We start from the raw sequence: 25,793 nt of genomic DNA, 5'->3' as shown, positions 1-25,793 counted from the left end.
CACAGGGACAAGGACAGTGGATCAGGAATCACCTTTCCTTGTGTATTGTTCTTGAAGGGAAAATTTCCTACAAGCTGCCAGAAGATACTTCACTAGGCCTCTTGTCCCCTAGAATGACCTGCCTGGTTTTCCTTTTGCCTCTACTTACTTACCACAGACTACACCACTGGCTGGTCATAATAACCACCTGGTTTACAGTTAAATGTAAAATGTTATTCTCTCTTGACAAGGGTTCATGGAAAAGTATGTTTCACTTTGTACGTCCTAAATATCACCACAGAGGAGGTACAAAACACACCCTCACACCTTCCTTATGACAACCACAGTCCCAGGTTTGTCCATATAATCTCAGCTTTTCACAGAGCATCTCTAACACACTTGCTGGGACACTCGCAATATTTTTTTCACACTTCTAATCAAAACTTTTGCTTAATATTTATAACCACAAACCGTTTGTCCAAGCTGGATTGCAAAACCAGGTACAATATATCAGCATTTACCCAGGACAAAGAGTGAAGCAGAAAGAAGTTTTGGCAGAAGGAAGATTTTCCACCTTTGTGGTATTCATTTCATGTGGCAGAGATCAATGTAATGACAAGTACCCAGAGTAAGGGAGAAAAAGCAGGTGGACACAAGACTATTTTGTCTTCTTTCACTGTTAGGGATCATGTTAACGCCACCTGTCCAACACTGCATGCCAGCCTTGTTCACAACTTCAAGTTACTTGAAGAACCACCTCTGGTATAAAGCGTTAAGTGTTACTGGTAAATAAGAAACTCAAGGTCATGGCACCAGTGCTCTTTAAAAACAGAGGAGAATAAGTATAAAGTTAAAACAGAGTTCAAAAAACATGAAAAGAGAAGGAACAAATGACAGAACAGAAGACAAATTGCAGGATTAAAAAAAAGTGTCAGGAAAAAAGGCAAAAGCTAAAAGATGATTGGATCAACATAAGAGGTTTGGGGACTTGGGAGGAGACTGAAGTAAAAAAAAAAGCAAGCAAAATCAAAGAGGAGAGGAAGGAGCTGAATGGGAGCTGTTATTATGGAAGACTAGACAGAGATATAAAGTATGGGGGAGAAAAGCAGAAGAAAAATCACTTTAAATTGATTAACTTTTGAACTTTACAAGAAAGTCTGATGCTAGACTACTATATAATAAAAAATCAAAACTTTGCAGCTAAAATTTCAGAGTATTAATTATGCAGGATTATAAATGTCTGGAAGGAGGGAAACAGCTTCTGCTCTCAGCTGCATCAAAAAAAATCCAGGGTAATTGAAAGTACAATAACGTACTTTAACAGACAGAATTCTTACTATCCTGTGGCACATTGCATTTGTATTTCTGCAATAAAACTGCAGTTGTGGGACCCATGAAATCAGCCTACAAGAGGTTTGATACTAATAATGAATCAATGAATTTTCACCATTTTTGTGGTCACATGTAAATAATATTTATGCCACTGCCTCCCAAAAAAACAGTAACAAGCAAGAAATTTTCTTATATAACCAGTAAAATTCAAGCTTGTAGCTATTGTCTCTCTTCCAGGTGCTAGACTTCTCTGTCGCTGGCTGCAGATGCAACAATTATAGGAAAGTGCCAAAGGATAAGCAGAGGGAAAGTGATTAAGTTCCTAAAAACTGGCAGTTGCGCTCTGTGCAGGTTATCACAAGTTCAGAGAATATGACCAAAAACTGAATATAAAAGTGCTGCTGCTATAACCTGTCACTTTTATGCCTTCCCCTCATGGTAATCTAACTGCCTAGCTGCATGCTTACACAGCACATAATGCCACTTAGAAAGAGATGTAAAGTAAAAGTAAATTAAAAAAAGGAAAGTTAATCAGACTGCCCTTTAAACCTCTTGAATCTGCTCTACTTAGTACTAATGTATTAAAATAGAGTTGCATCATTTCTTGGAGGTTACTACTGCTAGCGTTATCATCAACATTTAAACAACTAGCATGAAGCAAACAAATGAAAAAATCAGCCCGAGTTGTGTTGTTCAACCAAATTTGCCATTAATTACCAAATACTTACAATCATCAGGCAAAACTTCCTTGAACTGCTCAAAATACGAATTCAACCGCACTAAGCTTTCCATGTTAATTACTTCTTGCAGTGAGGTGTCTCCAAACCTTTAAAAGGTAAAGGAGGGAACAGTTAAACTCAAGGTAAAAGGTTTCTCCTCTTCTTTGAAACAACTGCACTTGGCAATATGACTACCAGAAAACAGTTTAAAGATTCAGCCCATGAAATTCCTAACCATTCAAAAGCAGAGTAAAGTGTAACAGAGAAGTGTTGTAGTGATTCATTACAGGAAAAGAAAACATATGAGTGTGAGGGGGAAAGTGGGAAGGAAGGTGAAAGAAAAATCTTGTAGAAAATAGTATTTAAAATTCTTTGGCTTTTGGGTATTTAATATTGAAAGAGAGACACATCTGGTAAATCATTTTGCCTAAATTCAAGCTTTTAATAACAGATTTACTAGTTTAGTTCATAAGCTAATAATACTATAACACCAGTAGATAGGATTAAGAACTTTGACTTTAGATATGTAAATGAGAAATACAGATCTAGGAGTAATAAACCATGAATGTAATAAATATTGTCAATGATGCCATGATTCATCTCATCTAACTATATCTACATACATAGATACACACACACAGTGTTGACATCTGTAACTATGCTAGTCACCTTGGGCTCCCTTTATAGGCAACATAGGACAACAGTAACTGCTGGAATGCCTTTGTTAGACTTTTTCTAGCTGTCCACCATCATACTGCACGCTCCACCCCAGTACCAAGGCTGCTGTCACAACATGCATGTGCCTGACTTCACTGGAGTTCTCCGTCAGAGCAGTGCTCTGTCAATGTATTCTTTACAGGACATGGCCATAACAAAGGGAAGCTCTGGTGGCTCTTCCAAAACTGAACAGTTTCCCTAGCAAATATAATTACATAATTATATTTTTCAGCTTTACAAGAACACTGTTGCATTACATAAGTACTGCAAAGATATGTTAAAACAAAGGTCAATCTAGCCCATTATCCTGTTTTTTGACAGTGGCCAGACGAGGAAGTCTAAGGGAGAGTGCAAAACCAAGAGGGCAAATACACGGCAATACTCAGAATGATCTCTCAGCCTCTAGTGATCTGTCACCCACAGAGGTCTTGTGTCACAAGCAGTACCTCTATGTCAAATAGCCCATGACAGGTTTCCTTTTCTGTAAATTCACTTCTGAACCACATAAACCTGCACTAGACTCAAACCCATGAGGTAAGGAGCTCCACAGCTATGGGCCGTATAAAGAAGGACCTCCTTTTTTTTTGTTTTGCATTTGACAGCTTCATTCAGTATTCCCTTGTTTGTGTGTTGGAGAAACTGAATTACAGTTAGTAATGCAACAGTGCTAATCCATAGAGACATACTTCCATCAGAACAGGAGATTGCTGAACTGCCATTAAGTTTGAGCTTGCATGACTGAATACATACTTCTCTGCTAGCGTTTGCTGCTCATTGATTCCCACATTGAAAAGAACAGGCTGAACCCTCAGTAACATGCCACTTTGAATCTCTCGTGGCAACAAATCAAACAAGGCGCTTGGCAAAGGGATCCTCACATTAAATCCATCACTGCAAAGAAATAAGCAGCTATTAGACATAAAGATCAAAAAGCTACATTCTGAGAATGTGTTATTTAGGTAAAGAGGGATAATATCTAGAACATAATACAACTATTAAAAAATAAGTATCAGTCAAAACTGAGGACTTTAAGGAACTGCCACAGCTTGCTCTTAATCAGAAAAGCTATTCTAGTTCAAAAACAAACCTGCAGCAACCTGTAATGCTGATTTTGCATCCTCATGGACATTTTAATCATATCTGCCAATTTCCTCACAAAAGCTGATTTTGCTCTGCTCATTAATACTGCAGCTCTTGTACAACTTGGGTAGAAAAAGCCAAATTTTGGCATGTCCCCATCTCATCAAGAGTAAAGGATATTTGATTTTAAAATGATAAAGGCTAGTGATGATGCACATGCATAAAAGGACACATTTTTGGATACAGTAAGTAGTACTGACTTTTCTGAGCAGAAGGATAGAGGCAATGATAGTAGCAACCCAAGCATAAATTGAAGGGGGAGCTAACAAAAGCACTGATACAGAAACTTATCACTCAGACCTACAAGCTGCTCCTGCAGCACAACAGGTTACCTTGGGTCAGCTGAGCTACAGCAAAGAGCACTGTGTATGCTTTATCTCATGGCATACGTGAGGTAACGCAACTTACCTTATCTCATAACATCAGTGCAGACTAAGGTATGTCATACTACCCTATGTTGGAAATGCCAAGACACAAGCTACTGTGGTTTGTGTGCTGTCTGTTAACCTATCAGCAACAATACCTTGGTGTTATGTCCAAGTCTTAACAGTGCAGAACTCTCAAGTACAGCATATACGCTCAAGTATAGCAAAAGAACTCTGAGAAGTATATAATAAGGTAATCAAAATTGGTCTGTCCCACACTTACATTGGATGGACATGCAAATCCTATGCTTTGTCTGAAAGCAAAAAACCTATTTTCACCTCTAAATGTAAAGCTTCCAATAGTTTGCACCAAAATAAATACACAATTTCTTTCTTCTCTTTCTTGAGTAAAATCTAGACAGCAAAAGAATAAGCAACACTATCAGACCTGAAACTAATGAAGACCGGTTTCCTGCTGATTATTGTCCTATAGCTGATGGGAAGTTTCAACTAAAGATTTTCTTGGAACAGAATTTTCTGTCAGCTGTCAGCCATTTCCAGAGGTCTCAGCAATTTCTGTAACGTACATGATTGTACTGCAGACCTCCTTCAGCTGAGGCACTTTTCATTGCATGTGAACCTTAACTTAACAAAGTTCCTCTAAATGTTTTTATCTTTGAGAACTCTAGCTCTTTTTCAGATGTGGATGAAACTGGGCAAAGCTCCAGTGGAGCTTGGTACAGCACACTGTAATCGAATAAGCCTTATTTCCTCCAGAAATCAGATTAAAAATGAAAAGATTCTAAAGACTGAAACACAGAAACATTAAAACATCGATTTCTGTGAGGCCTCGGTCTTTCCACAGCTTCATCCCCATCTGTGAACTGGCTCTCTCTGGGCAAGAGTTCTATTGCAGGGGCCCATCAGCCCCATGTCAGAAACCAGTGCAAGGCCAGCTGATAAGCAGGCTGAGGCATTCAAATTGAACTGTGACTCTGTTGTAAATGCTTCCTATCATAATAAGGCTGTAACAGATCACTCCCGCTCCACTTTATGTGAGGATGTGAATGTTTGTTACTTCAGACTTTTAAAACAAAAATTGCTTTTAAGCTCAAACTTGAAAATACCTCTTTTCAGACAAGTGGCCAAAATGAGCAGCAGTCTGGCCCCGATAGTCTGGAAATTGATCCTAATTGACCCTAAATAGGCCTCACCTCAGCAGCAGCCCATCAACTGCCTGATATACGTTCCATGTCCCGTTGTGCTAACAGCAGCCCCTTAGTCAGTGGCATACAGTGAAGCAGTGACCAACTGATCAACAGCAGTGAATTTCAGACAATGAGATCAGCCTCAAAAGTCAGTCTGAGATTTAAAAACAGCACAAGTGCTTAAGAAAAGATTGAATACTTCTGGCTTATGATTGTGGATGGCTAGGTCAAGATGATATTTATTCATAAACCAATACTGCCATGGTTCGAGCCTTGCCATATACCCCTTTCCAGCTTACCTCCCTGTAAAATGAAACATCAGTAAAAATGAGTAACTCCAAAACATTTATTTGAAGTTCTGAGAAGAAAAACAACACAGTACAAAAAGCACATAATTCAAGTGCACTATCACTGCTTCTTGTGCCTGCAGTCCCATCCCACTTCCTGCTCCCCCCGCCACTTTTTTTTTTTACCGATTTCCGGTGATGACTGGCAGCATGTCAGTAGATGTATTTGATGTGGCCTGAGTTACTTTAAAGGTTACATTCCTCAAGTCCATGATTCCCAAACTCATGTCCTCCAGCATTGCCAGCTCCTCACCTAAATCAAGGAGAAAAAAGTGAATCGTAATCATTACTTGTTGCGTACAACTTCCCTTCATCAATTTGATGATGACCATAGGTCATTGGTCTCATAAAGAAGTTCTATGGACGTGGAGGCTCTGGAGCCCAGGCCTTCTCCTTGACCTACAGACTGCACACAATGTCAGGGTTGACTTTATGAGTTTAGCAAGTTTAGAAAACAGCAATTATCTAGCTCAGTCCAGACTACCGCTCTTCAAGTAGATTATATGCTGATTTTCCAATTTAGATGACGCTAGTAAGTACTTCTAAGCATTGTCAAAGCCATGATATCCTTTGTGTAGGAAAAGCGTGTTGGAAAAGTTACAAGGTATTCTGGATTCGTTCAGTAAAGCCTTCCCTAACTGGCATCCAGATGGCTGTTCAGACACAGGAGTGAAACACTTTCGACTGAAGTACTTTCCCTTTTTGTATTCTCTCTTCAATCTCACTTTGTACTGCAGGATTACAGGAGGTCAAGAAAATTCAAAAAGCGTATTTTGGGCACAGTTTCTCCCAGCTTAGCAGAACTTTAATCCATTTCTTTTCTGAAAAAACAATCACTATGATATGTTTTGTCTTTTTTTAAACCTTTGACATTATATTATAAGGCAAGTACACTTTATCTTTTAGAAGTAGTTCAATTAAATGCGAAGAAATTCAGAGTTGTTAACTAATTAAGTACTCCACATATAATCTGGTTTTGCATTTCAGTTTTCAAAATTGTTTTCTAGCTGAGCTGCAGATTGTTCCAAACACTCATATTCTGCTATAGCCAATTTAATGCAGAATTTGCTGACTCAGCAGCTAATACCACCCACTTGCCCTGTGCTTTTACCATAAGTGCTCAGCAGGCTCTCAAACTGTGCCAGCAAGCCAATGGTGTAGAGTTGTCTTAGAAATCCATCGTCATGCAGGCAGTTCCTCAGCTTGATAATGAAACCACAAATGAGAGCTGTCAGCTGTGAGAGAGAAAACAGATAAGAGTGAAATGATTCAATACAAAAACAGGCTCTTCAGCCCCAAACAGAAAGAATACCACATACAAGAGATGCCATAACATGTCAGACTGATGCTCTTTTCCCTTAAATGTCACTCTTTTTTTTCTCCTTGCAGCTGAAGAGAGACAACCAACCAACAAAAATCCAAAACATTCATAAAATCAGACTTAGGGCACACTGCCTTCATCTTGCAAGCTCTCCCAAAATGGGACTGCTGTTGATCTTGCTTCTATTTGTTTTTGGACACAATCACTTGTATTAGGGTCTACAACATATGAATTACAAGAGTCTCTGTGGAGAATTGTTTTAGTTACAGATGGAAAAGCAACACAGCTAGTTCCAGGCCATGAATTTTGGTAGTATGAATAAATGATTTTTTTAAAAAAAGGACATTTTGAGAAAGCTTAAAAATGCAATATCTGTTTGCACTATGCAGAGACTCAAACTCTACTGTTACAAGATATTCAGGACAAGGTCCTGAAGACCTTGTACTAAGATCTAAGATCAGTACTAGTCTTAATTCACTCTGTCAACAAAGGAATTTCCCAGGTGATTGCCATATGCTACGTACACAGGTGTATGACTGTCACAGAATTAAACAGAAGGGAATAAAGTTCTGTTTATGACAGGTAAACATATTCAATGCATTGAGTTTAAAAATTACCTGCAATATGGAGTGGGTTTTGTATAGAAAAATTCCCATAATTTATCTCTATGAGATATTATGTTTTGGAACAACAGCCCTACCAAACAATGTCCAAGAGATGAGCTGTTTGAAATAAATGAACAAGATACCGATTTCATGGTATAATAAGACACAGTACAGAAGCGTAGTGGGCAGAAATGTGGAAGGTTTTTTAGTGCAGACACCTGCTAGTCAGTGGCTGACACAAGAGACCCCAGCAGGCCCAGAAACAGAACTTCTAGGAAAAAAAACCAGCACTCATTTCTCTCCTTGTAGCTGGACTTTTTTTCCTTAGGTACCACAGGTCCCGTTGGTTTTCTCAATACGTAAAACAACAAAAGGTAACTGAGGGAGTACACTTTCTGCTCATGGGCTTTTTTTTTGCCCTCTTTCACATCTTACTTCTGGTTTTAGTCTGGTGGCATTGGAAGGCAAAGGTTTCTGTAGAGTGCAGTATATTTTCACTAGTTCTGGAATAATTTTTTTTTTAAATAGTGAATGTATATCCAAGGGGACACTTAAGTTATCTATTGTCAAATGCATGTAAGTGACCAGTAAGGACAGGATAGCACAGCCTGTGAGAGGAGATCAGTGTTAAACCTGAGAGTAGAATAGATCTTAAAAATTCTGAAACTGGTATCTTTCATATTTCATATAAAACCCACCACATGTTGAAGTGCAATCAAATCATGCATATTTGCTTGCTTACAGTTTGGCAGAAGACAACATCCCTGCGATACTGAAGGCTCAGGCAGAGCCCTATTGTCGGGGCACTGTCCTGCATTAATAAAAAGACCATGGCTTTCTTTGCCTTGTCACTCATCATGGCTACGCAGTCTGTGAGTGTTGTCAGCAAGGGATAAAGAGCTTCGCTCCATTCACCTGGTTAAAAGAAAAAAATTAGCAGCACTGTAAGTACTTTATTTGAAACAAACAAACATGCATTAAGAAAAAACATCCTGTTGCAAGTCAAAGTTGTTGATAATTCACATTTAGGGCTTGTTTTATTTTGGCTGGCTGGTTACTCCCTTCTTGTTATTAACTAAGTAATCTTACAGACTGGTTATCGTATGAGGAAAATATGGAGAACTTTACTCTGTAAGGCTGTTATGACTTTCCTGACCATGTAATAGCTCCAAGATTTGTGCCCACAAAACAGGCTATACAATAGCTGATTCGGAAAGTATAACAGAGAGATGAGTATCTATATACACAAGTGTGTATCACTGTGTGTGCATGTTCAAACACACCCTTTCACAGTGCATACATGGACAGAGAGTATGGAGTCTGTCATATAACAGAAACAGTGAACATCTGCTTAGCCATTTCTGTCCATGAGATTTCTCCCATATATCTTGCCTTTGAATCTTTTTTGGACTCACAAGTTTACCATTCAACTGCCTCACCAGCTTATTGATCCTTGTTGCACCTCAATGAGGTAAGACGATGCTTATCTCCCATTTGCAGTATAGGAATAATAAGGCAGAGAGGTGAAAAATTCATCTAGGTACTCTTCTAAGTGTCCTCTGTCTGCTGAGTGGCTTTGAAGGCTTAGAGCTAGCTAGCAAGAAACACTAAGTACAGCGATTTGGATGGGATTTAGCTAGATCCTTGGAAGTAGGTCTGAGCTTGACTTCCACTTAAATACATGAGATATGTCCCAGAGGGACTCTGTTCAAAGTCCTACACAGGAAGCACAGAAATGAAACTGCGTTGCCAAAGTCCTATTTTAGTACCCCAAACATTGTGCCTTCCTTCTTCCTAAGAGATTTCTCTGCCTTAAAATGCCCCAGAAGCTCCGTCTCTTTTCTTTCCTTCTTTTGCTTTTTGTCTTAATCAACCACAAATTTTAAAACCCCATTTCTGTGACCTTATGAAAAATTATTCAGATGCTTTAACAAAATCCATTCTCTCTGTAATATAAAAAGAAAATAGAACAGTGCTTTGCTTTTGCCCTCCTTAATGTAAGGCTGAAACAGAAGAACACTTCTCTTTTTAAAAGGAGGGACAATGTGTTTTATTTTTTTAAAAGCACTGGAGCTCATAAACAGAACACACACAACCCCCAGCCTGGTTGGCTGAGGAACAAGGCAATGTACAGATCAGAACCTGCATGAATGGGGTACTTCAAGCCCCTGAAAGGAAGTTGCTTGGGATTCTGACTGAAAGGCAGGACTAAGAGCTAGTAATAATAAACGTTTCTTTGATAACCAGCCAAAGATGGGAACTTTGGAAGTCTGCTAACAGAAACATAACCGACAAGACTAACAGAACTATCCTTTTTTGCTTTTATTCTATGCTGTACATAGATAACCTAATAAACTACACAAAGGGGAAGTTGTTTGGCTCTGTTCCATTGCCATAAAAAAAGCAGGAAACATCAAAAGAAGCAGCAAGGAATTACAGCTTGTCTTTTATATTCTATTAAGTATTTTCTCTCAAAATAAATCAGATGCCATAACATGGCCCCATGAACACTTAAAAAGCAGAACACAGATGATACTAACAGTGTTTCTCTTACTGCATTTAAGTGCTTTTCTGTAAACAAATGAGAATGACAAAAAGAACTGAAAAGATCTTCCAGCACATCATCATCATCTCATTGCCTGGATATATATACATGTGTCTAGTTATTAACTCAGTGGAGATTTAAAATTGTTGTGTGTCTGGCAGCACTTCATTTGAAAGATATGTTTGCCTGTGGTAATCACAAAGTACACTGGTGGTATACCAGCCTGTCTGAAGATAAAGCAATTGTTAGATGTTTTTTTCCTCCCGACACTCATATGCAATGCCATGGCTCATCCAGAGTAATGAGCGAATATCCTCTGTGCTGTGTATTCGCTTGGTTTAAAATTTTGGCCATGAAAAAACAAACCCTTGTCAGTCTGCAAAATTCTAAATGCTTTTTGCTACCTACTTCACAGAGGTGTCACCTGTGTTCTTTTAATTTTTTAGTTAATGGTACTTGCTATTAACAATAAACAGGAATAAAAGGAATTGCACTCCCAGGCTCCTATCAGGTTGGCACATTTCACTGGCAGCATTTAAATAAATGTGAAAGGACTCTAAGTGTTCAACTTTCACCTGGATTCTCCTGTCCTTCTGTCTTCCCCTCATTGATTTTCCTAACAGAACTTTATTAATGAAAGTGTATTTTCTATCAAATCAATCAATGGCACCTTCAAACATCATGAGGCACTAATTCTAATGTGCAATCTACTCTGAGCTCTGCTGTTATGTTCTATGAGACAACCAGAACTTTTAAAAACTATTATAGACTCCACTGGGCAGACCCATAGGTAGGGTGATTTGGCGTAGGGGCTGAAACAATGGAGATGCAACAAGCTGTTACAGATTTACAACAGCCCGAGACCTAGTCCAAGCTAGCTGTTGGTATGTCTGGGACACAAATCAAGCTTTTTAATCAGAGGTTTCTAGTTCATGTTAAAAGCTATTCCATTTTAAAAAAAACCACAGGATGACTGTCATTTGCTTCAGGCGCCTTATATTTTACAGCAGGAGACAAATCCTGCAGTCTCCACTCAGACAGCTACAACTGAATTCTGGCTGGTAAATAAGGGCCAGACTTTGGCCTTGTAAGTCTTTGCTATTTTTCTTACGACTGCTGCTGACCAAAATCATACCTTAATGTACACTTTAAAATGTGTCATTTTGAAAGGGGGTGGGGGGAGAGAGAGGGAGGGAGGGAAAGAGAGAGGGAGGGAGGGAAAGAGAGAGGGAGGGAGGGAGCAAGTGAGGGATGCTGGGAAGGCCTATTAGTTCACATAGTGGACCATCTCTGACTATACATTACTGACTATTTTATAAAAAAATAATGTCTTGTTAAGAAAACCTAATACATAAAGCCTGTATAAATCAAGGATGTAATGTCAGGTTGGAAAAGTTTTTGCTTTTTTCCCCCTAAGACTCTCTCTTCTCCACAGCAATAAAAATATTATTAAAATAACTGTTCTCCAGAGCCTTGAAAATATATTTTTAGTCTTTTCATATTAAAAAACCCCTAGCATCCATAAATCAAAGTACTGGGCACCTGCAGTTGCCCTTGGTTTAGGTCAGGGTTGCAAGGACTCATGACGTCTAAAAGAAGAGATTTATTAAATAAGTTGTAGTTGCTTAGCCCTCATCCAGTACAGTGTAATTGGCAACCCATTTAAGCACACAGTCAGGTCACATTTGGGTTCAGAGGGAAGCAAGCATTAAGTGCTTCACTACACTGCAGCTTCAGCTACTTAAGTTTAAGATGCAGTTCTGGGTATATCTGGGTACCCAGCTGGGGTGACCTGACTGCTGTTAATTACTCCCATCTTAAAAATAAAGAAAAAGCATTCATTTATTCACCACATTCATATTTCGCAAATACTAAAGGGATGTTCCAGGAATTAAAAACTTGTGGAGTCTTTTATTGATTAAAAACATTTTCTCAGTGATAGAAGGAAACAGCATGGATAGCTGAGAAGAACATTAATATACTTTGTGAAGATGAAAATCATACCTGCACCGGGGCTTTAATTCCCATTGGTTTCACTAAACCCAGAAGCCCATGCTGTAACAGTTCAAGTACTAAACCTTCACTGAACTCAGATTAAACTACACTCAAATGGGAGAAAGTACAGCCATCTAGCTGGGAGACAGTGGTATTACAGAGGCATATTATTCAGACCTTGTAAACGCAACAGAAGTGTGCAGAAGTACAACGACAGAGGAAAGAAGGTTAACAGTGGGATGAAAGTCTCCTAAATTCTGTATTCTGTAACGTTAGATTTGCAGTGCCCAACACTGCTTGGTGTGTACCCACAACAGAGACTTTCCATCAGCCTTGTTGACTGCTCCATGTTTTGTTCAAGTTCTCATTCAGAAAGGCCAGCTCAACAGCACATATGAAAGGGCATGTCTGAAATGTCTGAAATGTCAGACTCCTACAGACTTCAATGACATTTGGAACAGGCCTCAAACCATTGTCACCTACAACAGTTGCTGAAACACATCAACTGGAGAAACCAAACAGACCATGAACAAGTGCTCTCCCATACCTGGACATGAGAGGTTACCAGATACTCCCTTGCACTATTATTTAGGAAATAATAACTTCTTCATATGCTTAGGTAACTCACATGATATTGCAGAGCATTACCATTTCAAAATGGTCAATCTTAACAGCAAGGCACTTGTTCAGTTGTTAATTATGAACAAACTCTTGCAATTTTCAGAAGAAGCAGAAGCCATGAATGCACATACCTGGGCCAGATTCTTCTGGAGCAGGGCTGCAATCTGCACAGAAATGGAGGGGCAACATGCATGATTAAGGAGCAGCAACACAGTCTAAACATAAGCAACTCAAATGCTCAATGCAAGGGTTCTCAAACACTTTCACTGAGTGAAGAGGAGCTCAGCAGGATACTCCTTTGCCTGCGGGCACCGAGGGCATGGGCTGTCTCCTCCACTCCACTGTTTCTGATCAGAGGAACATCTGGATGGGGACTTGGAGTAAAGCCAGTACCTGCTAGCTCAGGGGCTCTCTGTGAATTACCAGCAAGCGTACTGACAATCCCCAGTGATCCACAGGGCGCAATTTGAGAACCACTGGTTTAGTGCAATTATAGAATAAGCTGGCAGTAAGGCTGCTAAATAGAATAGCAAAAGACTAGCAATAAGTTCAATGCATTGAACAGAAAATGACATTAAGGCACCCACAACGCAAGAGTAATAAAGAAACAGTACTTTGCTATCTTAGACAAATTTCTGTTACACAATTTCTGAAATAGTTACCACAAGCATTAGATTGTATATTAAGGGCTGAAACCTCACCAGTGAAGCCTGTGAGTGTTCCACACTCACTTCTGTGGGAGGAACAAGCTGTCAGATGAAAATACACTATACTGCAATGCAAACAGTAAAAAAATAATATACACCCTGTTACAGTAAGTCTTGCATGAATGAAAAGTAGTTTATTAAGCTAACAGGATTTAAAATTCTGTTGTTTATATCCAGATTCACTAGTCAATGTATTATGAATTTGAAAATAACAACAGAAAATATCAAATTCAATTGTATGCATTAGGACAATCAGCTGAGCTAGACAATCTGAGATAAAAACCTCTCAGTAAATTAAAACTCATCATGTTCATTAAAGAAGCTATATGCCCCCATGCAATTTTAGTAATGAACACCTAAGCCTATAACAAAAATACATTTAAAAATAATTTCTTAAGTCTCCCTTCTACTATTTCAGGCAGTATTTTCTTTCACAAACATTCATTTCTAGAAAGATCCTCTAAAGTCCTTCAATAGCATTCCACTGTCTCTCTCTTACCAATTCTGGAACTATCTTGGTTTGCTGGTTTTTACATTGCTTTCAAAAAAATTTCTGGCTGCTCTCTGCTCAGTGTCATTTATTCAAAACTCAGAATTGCTAACAGAAAAATTGTTAGTTCTTTGAATAGATGACAAGGAGAAACTTTAAAATGTTGTGATTTTGAACTTAGCTAAAGGATCTTCTTTGTCCCTAAATTACTCCCATGATCAGTTGTGGAAAGTGCCAGCGAAAGGGAATTAATAGAATCAGAGAATGGTTTGGGTTGGAAGGGACATTTAAAGGTCATCTAGTCCAACCCCCCTGCAGTGAGCAGGGACATCTTCAACCAGATCAGGTTGCTCAGAGCCCTGTCCAATCTGACCTTGAATGTTTCCAGGGATAGGGCATTTATCACCTCTCTGGGCAACCTGTTCCAGTATTTCACCACCCTCATTGTAAAAAATTTCTTCCTTGTATTGAGTCTGAATCTACCTTCTTTTAGTTTAAAACCATTTAACAGGCCAGGTTTGGTGTGGAGTCAAGGAAAGTAACCCAATGGGAAAATTCCCATTGATTTCAGTAAGACCAGTTTTTTTATAGTATTGAACCTGTTCCTCTGTCAAAAATACTGACCGTTAATTAGGAACTACATCTGATGAGAATGTGATCAAGTACTCAGCTTGCCCTGGCTTACAATAAACTTCCCAAGAGCAATTCAAATTGCTCATTAAGACCTACAAACAATGTTTCCACCAGATACCTAAGAAACAGGATTCCCTCTCCAGGATTTTTTACATTAAATTCACCCAACATGGGTTGACAGTCAGACTTCAGATCTAATCCTGACACTTAGGTACCAATGGGAAACGGCAGCAATCCCCTTTGTTTTAAAGCTTGTGACACTTCTTGATTTAATGTTTCTGTACCAGGTTCTGTGGATTAAATGGAAAGATTTTTTCCTATTTTGGAGGAACAGCAGGGAAAGGTTACAGAAACTCTTGGCCCAAACCAACCCATTGGTAGGTTAAGTGCAGCTAATTCCACTTTTATACGGCATAGTGTCAAGATCCAGGGTACATTTAAAAGATCAACTGAAAATGAAAGAAAATGATTGTTCTAAGATGCTTTCAGCATCAAATTGTCTTGGGAAAAGCTTCTGATATCACCCACCACAGATTTTTTTCTATTTTTTTTAACAGTAAAAATCCACAACTTTTAATCATTGATATGAAGGTGCACTGAAGTTTACCGATAAAACTTTCATGTGCATACATGTAAAACTTCGTGTAAACTAGCTAGCAAGTAAAAACATTTAAAGGTATCAAACTGGTAGAAGAAATTTTGTCAAAGATTAACAGAGAACACATTCTGAAACAAGAACCAACTCTCCTATTCCTTTATAATACACAAAAATGTCAGTCTAGTCTAGAAAAACATGGTCATTTCAGATACTAAGCAAATCATATGTAACATATACAAAGCTACACAAAAATATATTAACATTTATTTTAACTTCCATCTTGCTTTCTTTTTCTTAAGGTACTGCCTTCTACTGCAACATTAACAATGGGATGGACATGAAGTCACAGACACATGTAAGGGACAAAGGGCCATCAAACAATAAGACAGCACAGGAAAAAGGAAATGAAAATACAAACCAATCTTTCTAGAGCTTAGCTTGGCACACCTGCTCTATTAAGTGGCCAAATCATAGTGACCACACATAAAGAATGTGAGAATAAGTCAAATAAGTACATATGTAAATGAAATAATTCTGAAATTTAATGCACGCCTGCAGAACTGTCAACCTAAACTGATAAGAATATCTTTCATTCACATGCTCATGGCATTACGCTGGATTCAATTCAGCACTGACTTTACTTCAAATTTTGATAGGATTATTCCACTGAGAGCTTGCACTGCTAGTTCCTACCTTCCAGCTACAAGAAGTCTAACTAATTGAGTGCCTCAGCACCACAGCTTTTGACAATTTGGGTTAAAATTTGCTTTAAACTCTAGTAGGTTCATCCAAGTTCAGCTCAGTCTAATGGTACTGCTTGGCTTCCCTCCTATGCTTTGGCAGCCCATCTGGGACCATTAGTGTTGCAGTAGTGCTGCACTTCTCTCATGTTTTATTTATCTTTTATAAAGGTTCACTGTAATAAGCTTTGATTTCTGCAAAGAAGCTGAAGCCAACAGGAAAGCTACCAGAGGTGGTGTTTGACATATGCTAACCCAAACACCTGTTTTACCAGCTTAAAACACCTGGTGTGAAAACCAAATGCCACTGTCATCAAAGGATTTGGCAATGATTTCAGTGGGATCAGGATTTCAAACTAAGTAATGGGCTTAGCAGCAACCAGTACACCACCAGCCCTTTCTGCCTGACATCAGCGCTTAACTCCACCACTGAACTAAAAACACATGGAAGGATGTAACGGAGGCTTAGGAACGATGCCAGCGCACAGCAAGAGAGCAGCAGTGAGAAGCAGCGTCTGGCATACGCACTTGTCTTTCTGAGAGAATGGCATGCACAGGATGGTGTGGATGAAGGTGGTGGTGAGGATGATGAAGGTGGTGAGGATGATGAGGTCTCATTTAAATCTTCTGGATTTATCCAGTAGGCACGAGTGTCCCGATTACCTTTCTTACTAGTACAACTGATGTCGCACTGGAAAACATCTTCGCAGCTGTCACTTTGCAAGCGCTCCTTCTGCAGAAGTTTGTCCACTCTCTGTATAATACACTCCAGACTTTTGTCAACATTCAACCAAACTTTCTCCTTAAAAGAAAACATTTCTTTCTCAATTTAAAAAGAAAAGAGACATTGGGTAACAAATCCCTTGGCAATATATGTTCTGTGATTCCAGTCACAACTCCTCTGCAAAGTTTCCTCTGGGCTACTGCATTTACATTTTTGCACACACAAACTCTGGATATATCAATAACATATACCAGCATGTCAACAATATGTAGCAACATGACTTGTGTGGTAAATTGCAAAGCTATTTTCTAAGTAAATTTGCTGAACAATTTTTAGTGCCTCTTCCTGCACGATTATTCCAATTTGCAGTTGGCACTATTGTTTATTCTTGAAACTCATGTTTGACATAATAGCTGTATACAGTCACACATCTTTTTTCCTATATAACTCAGTGAGTAACAGATAAAATTACTATGTTGTATTACTATCTATATAACTGAATTGGCTTTATTCATATCTCATTACTGTGAGTTTGACTGTAAGCCAAAGTATGCCAAAATGATTAAAACTAGCAAGGATCCATTTCCAAAATGAATCGGATCTCATTTCTAGATTGATATTTCACAGTATTAATAATGGGTTTAATTAATCTTAACTATTTTTGAGATTTAGCTCACTTCTGTTTATATTACACAATGACAGAATTTACACAGCCCAATTCTCATTTCAGTTGGCAGTGTGGTAAGGAAAACCATTTAAATTCTTTGTGCAGACAGTTTTAAAATGCTGTTCGTAATCAAAACAGAGATGGACTGCAAGTTCTAAATATTTAGATGAGAATAAAAGCCAGGAAGGCTGAATTGTACAGCTAACACAAGCAAAACATGCTTTATCTTGGAGAAGTATAAGAGCCCTTTGCAGCATGGTCAGTTTTTTTACTTTAAAAGGTATTTACTTTCCCTTGGAACCAACTTCAGAAAAGCCATGCACCTACTGTAATGATCTCCGCTGTTTAGGAGATCCAGAAATATTTATTAAGGCCTGTTTGTATCCCCATGACAAGGAGGAACGGAGCAGAGAATGGAGGGAGCATCTTTGCTAGTTGACCAATACCTCCAAAATAGTCATCCTATGTGTTTATGGTGAGCAATTACAGACCTTATAAACAAAAGAACACAGCAAACAAAAACTAAGAAAATATTCATCACGCCGCTTAGCAAACATACCCATTCCTCTTCATGCCAATCCACTTGCAGAGAAGATCGGCTATTTCTTCCTGTCCATCTGGCCACAAGTGTATCTTGATCATTCCTCAGCATCACTTGCTCCCCTTCTCCAGAAGTTGGAGATGCTTTTGAAGCTATATAGTCTGGCCTTGCAGCATTCAGTCCATGTATTGAATTTGCCAACAGCTTGCAGTCACAGACTGTGACAAGTTGCCGGGTCTAAAAAGCAATAAACCCCCCACATTTTAACATTTTTTCATTATTCTGTACACAATTTATACTATATTCTTTCTCAGAAAGAAAAAAGAAGAACTAGTGTTCTGTAAAGGAAACTAACCATTGTTTAGGAGTCTCTAAGATGCCTTCAAAATCATTTAACAGAATGGCCTTAAAAAGCAATATAGGATACCAAAACACAAATGGTACCTTTCCAAAGTCTGTACTACCATATTAGCCTTGCAATTGTTGCAAACTTCACTAATATTTGTGCAATTCACTTTTATTTGCACTTCACTTTCCATTTGATGAAAGCTTAAAACAATGTGCATTTTTATACCTCACGCAATAGCTGCCACACCAGGGAGACCATGCTGAACCTCCACCATCCTGTCTGAAATGGTAACAAGACTTAAGAGGAGGGCTGACGATATAACCCATTAATGAATGCAACTTGTTCCCTGTCTTATTTAGTTGATGTTCTATTAAAGGATTTCTGTAAGTTATGTGAATATGAAAAGTATCTGGCCTGAGTCTCCATTAAAAAAACCAACCAACCAAACAAGCCCTTACTACATTATATATACACATGGTCCAGCTGTAGAAAATCCCACAGATCAGTTATACACACTGTACTCATTTACAGTGAATATTATAATACATAGTACATTTACATGGGGTCACATTATTTTTTGCACTCTACATGTATATCCCCTCCACTGGGACAATTTATGGTAAGCTGATTGGCCATTACTGCCATTTACCACCTTCAGATCTGCTTCAGGGACAGAAAAGGTCAGTAAAACTGCATTTGTTCTTCTGTCCCTGTAATTAAGATTGTGTTCAGCTGCGGGTCCAGTCTGGTTTCTGTTAGCACCCATCAAGAAGTAACTCATTTGCAGCACTATAATTCAAGCAAAGGCTGTGTCACCATTATTCCTTATTTCCCCAGTGGAAAAATACAGAATTGTTTCATTAACTTTTGCCCAGTTGCTGCTGCTTGACCGATGACTCAGAGGAACATTAAAAAACCCCAGGTAGTTATGGAGAAAAGGGTAGAAAAGAAAGTGAAGAATGCACATTTCTGGAATATGATGAATGAAGAGAGGGAACCAGAGGACATTGCCCTCCGCTGCGCTCTCAAGAGAAGGTGAAGGCAAGAGTGTGAAAAGTAGGAGACAACCTAAATAAAAAGCAGCAAATTTTAAAGGCTGGTCTGATTTTGCTTTTTCTTTAGGACTGTACATGTTACAATACACTACTGAACAAGGTAAAATAGATGTTTCAAGAAAACCTACTGAAGATAGAGACAGAGAAAAAAAAAAATACACCGTGTTTCAGTGTGGAAATGTATTGTTCTCCTACCTTGTCTGCTAGGATGGCAAGTGTTCTTTCAAGGCCATTAGCTGATCTATCCTTGGCAGCTCTTGAGAGCCTTTCTGCATAGTAACTGACTTGCGTTTTCAGGGTGTTGATTTGTGCAATAATTTCCTTTGCTCTAACAATGTCCTGTGGGATGTATATTATAGACTGGGAACTTGTTGAAGTGCTGAAAAAGAAAGACTGATTTTAGGGGGAAAATTGATCTAGAGGTACACACATTACAGTGGCATGCTGGGGAATTAATGGCAGACAACAAAAATTTACCTAAGCTAGCAATCAACAGTGAAAGGCCAGTGGGCAATTGCACAGCAGGAACGTGATCCTAGAGCCTTCTCTGCCTTTACTGAAAGCATTTAGATGAAGATTTACTAATCCCTTATGCCAAGGGGTTGTGGGCAGAGCTTGTATACCAGAGGGACAGTTTTGCTGAGGAGAATGCGGGTGATAGATTTTGCCATCAGATACAGAACCACTGTTTGCACAGACAGCTTGCCCCACTCTCCCTCTCCTTACAACGCAGACACTTCACTAGGCCCTGGTTTGCAAATCTGTTTTATCACATAGATACTAGCACCATTAAAAGAAAATCTGCACTCCTTCTAACATAGAAATGCCACCCAGATCCGCAATGCAAACACTGTGGTATTAACAAAAAATCCTTCTGCTAGTATATAATTTCCTCTGTTGCAGGTCTGATTCAAGTTACACCAGCAAAAGCAATCTTAAGATATATAAAAAATAATCTCGAGGCTAATCCAAGGACCTTGTCCTTGGTGTAGCTTCTGTTAGCACGCACTTACTATACTAAACTAGGGACACGATACAACTCTCCCTATTATAAACTCAGCTGTAACAATATAAAGCAATAACAAATTTTGGCCTTTTCCAAATAGTAAGGGAAATAAACTAGACCAATAAAGTATATCTTTATATTGCGATACTGCAGCTCCACTAAGACTGCTTACTTGGCAGTGGAGGAGAATAGTTTACATCCTCTAAGTTTAGATGTCTACAGAAGTTGCTTATCCGGTCCAAGACAGATGCTTGGACTACCTCTGTAACTGCTGGAGAGAGAACAGCACTTCTAAAGGGTGATTTAATCCTACCTGAAAAGAGCCACTCACAAAAGTTGCCTTTTAGCTTAGAAAATTTAAGCTTTAAGCTTAAGTGGTGCTCTTAGTTAACTATTTGGAACCAACCCACCACTACTCCATTTGCCAGGCAATATGCTGGGTTTTTCCTCCCAGTAAGAAAGCCATGCAAAGATCAGGCCTTTACATCAGCTCCAGCTGTGACAAGTGTGATGCCCATTCATGATGTGGCACCAAGCATGAGGTGACATCAATGGTGTATTATCTTAATTTTATTCATTTTTTTTCCAGTCATGAACGGTTTCAGCACAGTAACAGCACAGAAGAAACAACTGTTTGCCCCAATCTCAGCACTGTTGATGGACACAGCTACACTGAGAGACTACACAGACAGGAGTTTTTTTTCCAGGCACAGTTACCTCAGGTCATGACCTCCGAGGAGTATGAATTCCTGTGCTAACCCTAGAGCAATGCTGTTAATTTCTGCAGTGTGTCTGTGAGGTAAGACAGGAGGGTTGCATGGGGCACGCTTTAAAATCATTGCCACAAATGCCAATTCTAGTCCCTTAACTGATATTAAGGCAAGGGGGGAGCTTAATCCCAGTATCTGTCTGAGCTCCATTACAAGAAAAGATGGGGGATTTGTTTTCAAAGGACATAATGCACAAGTGATTCTTGAAAGAGTTTCCTTATTTATGTCCCTCTGGTTACCCACCTGAGTGGAGCAGAGAACAACCACTCCCCAGTACTGCTGCACCATATAGCAAATTAATGTCAGCTTTTAGGACTTTACCTGTACATGATTTGTGCTCCCTATTGACCGGTGATCTTAGTGACAATTCCTCTGAGCAATTTCTTTCCACGACAGTGTGGTTAACATGCATAAAGACGTATTTGGCAGGAAAGGCCATGCAGCATATCGAGGTCTGATTTAGAATTATTACATTTTTAATCACAAACATTTGCTGGGATGATTGGGGGGAAAATTTATGGTGTAAAGTTCACATATATTTACTTTCCAACCTGCAATTGCTTTTTTAAATGAACAGCGCTCATTGTACTATATCAGCAAACTGTAACACAGCCTTAAACTCTCAGTGAATTAGGGGTTCAACCTTTAATATGAATAATTTAAAGCAGAACTTCTGCGCTGTTGAACCATCAAGTATTATTTCCTTTTCATAGCACTTAACACCACAACATGAAGAAAAATATAAAAAAGTTAAGTGAAAATGTTTAAATGAAGACATGGATTACAAAAATATAAACCATGCCCAATCTATCACCATAAAGATTTAAAAATACATAGAGTTATCTTAATTATCTTCCACCTCTGGCAGAAAGTTTCTCCCTCCAGGCAGTTTTCACTGGAAATAACAAGAGGAAAATATATAAAACTCTTGTGTTCTGATCTTCAGCTTTCTAACTTCTTATGATCAGAGAGCGCCAGGAAACCAGCTGTTCATTACAAACAAACATTGCAGATGAAATGAAATTCATTCACACACCATGTTCTACAAAGCAGCTACAATTACTTAGAGCACAATTAGGGATGCCATGATACACGACATTAAAAAGCCCTGCACACTTTAAAACACATCAGATCTTTGCCAAGGAAAAGAAAGAAAAGAAAAATAAAACAACCCAAAGAACATAAACCCTCTCTACAGAACTCTCAGAAACAGAAAACTCACCAACACTCCTCATAACTGCTAAAAAAACAAAAAACCAAAATAAAATTAGCAGATTGTTAGCAAATACCAAAAGCAGAAAACAAAACAAAGGATGTTTGTGGAAATAACTTATCTGAGTCATCTTTTCAACAAGGTGGGTACATAATGATTAAACTTGTAAGCAAAAAACCACAGATTGCCAGATGCCCATGTGTTGTTCTGGGGAAATGTTGTAGATGCACCAAGCACAGTTTTGCCAATGAAAGGAGAAAGAACTGAATTATATCTATGTAACAGTGAAACTGAGATGGATCTCAGTTCTACTATACCAGCTTTTATGATAACATAGCAGTACTTAAAAGGAAAGTTATTCTTCAAAAGTTGAACCTGCAGTTTTCATGGACCCAGACGGAACAGTTCTGTAAAGCTTAGAGGAAAAGTACTGGATAGAAACTAAGCTCTCCAATCAGCTTAATTACTGGCTGAGGCGAAGAGTGTAAAAAAAAAAAAAAAAAAAAAAAAAAAGACACAGGAACTTAGATATTGCACGAGTGAGGCTCACTTCAGTAGCTAAGCTGACAGAAGGAGGTTATTTCAGAAGCAATAGTAGTATCAAAAGAACAGGAAGGATGAGCCTAGCGTACCAGTGTTGCCAGGTTTACAGCTTCCTCTAGTCCTATCCTAGTGCACTCTGTAAGTCAGGAATAATTACACCAGGCATATTTTTTGCACCAATCTTTTTCTCAGTATATATCTGACTGATGTTCACAGGATGCTGCTATTCACTTCTCCACTGCCAAAATTAATTTTGCAGTTGGCAGAGCCTTGTTCCCACGTCACTCCCTCCTCCCATCAGCTCGAAATCCTACAAATCCTCTCTTTGGAAGGGCATTATCAAGGTCTCCTCTTCCCTTGCTACAATGACTCCTTGTCCTGCTGCTCTCTTTGTTCCTTAAATTCTCCATTCTGCAGCAAAAGTAATGCAGACCCAGACACCTTTATCTGTTCCTTGGGAGCTGGAGTGGGTGCCATGCAGGTCTCTCCCTTTAGCATATATGACCTCCCCAATTTCTGCCCCTTCCTCTAGTACATATGATTGCACTTCCAGAGAGGTCACTAGACAGTTCCTGAAGACAGGACTGTGGAGGCCCAGTATCCTGCCCGTAGAGCAGAGCAAGGCCAGATTCAGAAGCCTAATCTGTGCGCAAACCTTAAGGCAATGCAGAAAAGCCTCCAGCAATAGCCCCAGAACTAAACCCAAGTTTTCAACAAGGAATTTGCCTATCGGGCACAGCTGTTCTGTACTAAAGAGAGTTCAGCAACAGCCCTTGAAGCTATGAGAAGGGTGAAAGTCTCCTGAAAATAATGGGTTGAAAGCATGATGTAGTGCAGCTGAGGAGGTTCTAAAGACAAATTTTCTAATCCACAATTAGGCAGAACCCAAACCCAGCGTCTAAAATAGCTAAACTAAATGAACCAACAAGTATTCAGGAAAATTAAAGATTTCACTAAAAAGACTATTAGAAAGGGCCCATCAGTAAACAAACAAATATGGTAATATAAAGGGGAAACTGTTTTCCCTCTCCTTCTTTGGAAAAAACATGGAATAATCTTCACATTGTATAGTAGAACTATTGAATGAAGTGCAGCAAAAACATAGAATGACTTTCCAAATCACTAAGCATGGACTAGGAGGAAAAGGCACAATAACAGCTGACACAACATTTCTACTTACTGTTTCTTTGCCTCTTCAAATTTATGCAGCTTTTTCCGCAAGCCACCTGATTTAAAGCCTTGACAATGAGCTGCTGGTGCTCCTATGGTGACTATGTCGTAGTTCTGATCTGGGATGGACAGAAAGGACTTACAAATGAAAGCTTGTCATCTTTAATGTGGACAAACAATCGTGGAAATTCAAAAACTACTCTGAAAGTAATTTTTGTAAAACTTTGTGCCAATGTTTTGAAGGACATGGAAAACTGAATTGTTTTATAGGCCCTGGAAATCCATCAAGTACTTTTGAGGTGAAAGAACCATACTTGAATGCAGGTCCTCTGTTTCTTAATCTAGAAGACTGTCAGTGAAAAAGCAGCCTTGAACATTGGTCTTTACACAAAACCTGCCATTACTGGAATCCCTCACATGGATACATGGGCCAACTGTGTGTCCATAGTTAGTGGGAATTACTGTTAAAAGAATGGAAAACCTAGGTTATTCATGAAGAAGCAGGCTTGATGTGAACAAATTGGTGTGATTTTGCATAATTGTACATGATGGTTCCAGCGAAAAAGCGCACAAGCTTAACAACAAGCAACAGTCAGAATCTTTACTGTTTTGCTACAATTCAAATGACTGGAAGGGACATAGCAGCTTAACCCAATATATTCCCTAGTACAAAGGCTGACTTGTGTCACCTAGAGTACAGTTAACTCCAGAACCTAGTTTTGCCACCTGTAGAATAGTGATAATTATACTTACACCTCTTCTTTTGCAAAGAGATTTGGAACCTGAGGATAGGAGGTGCTACAAAAATGCCAGGTAGCACTAGTACTGCAGACCAGTAGTATGTAGAAACTTGGCTATATGGAGGATATATGAGGATGGAAATCATAAAATGGAGAGAAAAGTAACAGAATAAGGTGAAGAAAGAAAGAAACAAATACCTGATCCTCCATCATCCTGGACTCTCATTCTCTGTATATGTAAATTCGTAGGAACAAATTCCAATTTTTTATCAGCTTTCAAGCTACTGGCTTTAAATGAAGGACCTGAGAAATGCAGGAGAAAATTAAGTATAAAAACCCTCTGCTTCTGCTTATGCTAAAACATTCAAGGAGCTTCATTCATCATTTGCTATGTGCTGAAAGTAAAGCAGAGAAAAAGAAAAAAAAAAAAGATGTATCTTTCTGTTACTGTTCATAATTGTTCTCTACTTTCAGGGTAAAATAAGAGAATGAATAAGGCAGACAAATATTCCCAGATCATTAGCAAACTCATAATAAATGTTAATGAGGAAAAGAAATCTAATAATAGTATTTTTTACTCATTAAACTAAAACATTCTGGGTTCCCAATTTCAGAGAAGTACCAACAATCACAGTTGAGAAATATCATGTTATTATGAAAAAGAAATCACCTTTATACTGGTGCAGGTCAGTTAGATTTTCCTGATAAGTTAAAATAATTGTTTGGTACTGAGTAACTATTTGTCGACGAAGGCTTTCCCAACAAGGAGACAGTTCTCCCAATTCTTCTAGTTCACAAACCCTGGGGAGGGGGGTGGAAGGAAAAAAGAGAGGTGTTTAGCTCCGTTGTCCACTTGACCAAGAACGAGTTTCACATTGTATCAGTGTAGCACCATCCTCAGCTGACATTCTCAATTCACTCTGGACTAAGTTACTCATCAGACTGGGAATGCT

The 25,793-nt window shown here is 38.8% G+C and overlaps 1 protein-coding gene across 23 annotated transcripts in view; it reads right to left on the bottom strand.

Annotated features, from left to right (window-relative positions):
* The window catches only part of INPP4A (inositol polyphosphate-4-phosphatase type I A), a 128,836-nt gene that overhangs the window by 14,738 nt on the left and 88,305 nt on the right, over positions 1-25,793 (bottom strand). For 9 of the 23 annotated variants that reach the window (XM_029998720.1, XM_029998717.1, XM_029998721.1 and 6 more), the window contains 13 exons: positions 25,511-25,641; positions 25,039-25,143; positions 24,111-24,219; positions 22,397-22,414; positions 19,594-19,777; positions 18,013-18,231; positions 16,591-16,864; positions 13,026-13,058; positions 8,476-8,648; positions 6,919-7,042; positions 5,934-6,060; positions 3,498-3,638; positions 2,040-2,137 (listed from right to left, as the gene is read on the bottom strand). In XM_029998720.1, the coding sequence (XP_029854580.1) occupies positions 2,040-2,137; positions 3,498-3,638; positions 5,934-6,060; positions 6,919-7,042; positions 8,476-8,648; positions 13,026-13,058; positions 16,591-16,864; positions 18,013-18,231; positions 19,594-19,777; positions 22,397-22,414; positions 24,111-24,219; positions 25,039-25,143; positions 25,511-25,641 (1,736 nt within the window). The remainder of the gene's footprint in view (positions 1-2,039; positions 2,138-3,497; positions 3,639-5,933; positions 6,061-6,918; positions 7,043-8,475; positions 8,649-13,025; positions 13,059-16,590; positions 16,865-18,012; positions 18,232-19,593; positions 19,778-22,396; positions 22,415-24,110; positions 24,220-25,038; positions 25,144-25,510; positions 25,642-25,793) is intronic. The other 14 variants (XM_029998727.2, XM_029998730.2, XM_029998733.2 and 11 more) reach the window with 8 other exon arrangements.

Source organism: Aquila chrysaetos, chromosome 23 (genome assembly GCF_900496995.4).
Source record: "Aquila chrysaetos chrysaetos chromosome 23, bAquChr1.4, whole genome shotgun sequence".
NCBI lineage: Eukaryota > Metazoa > Chordata > Aves > Accipitriformes > Accipitridae > Aquila > Aquila chrysaetos.
Note: the sequence above shows the minus strand (reverse complement) of the source record. Positions and strands in the feature narration are given on the sequence as shown.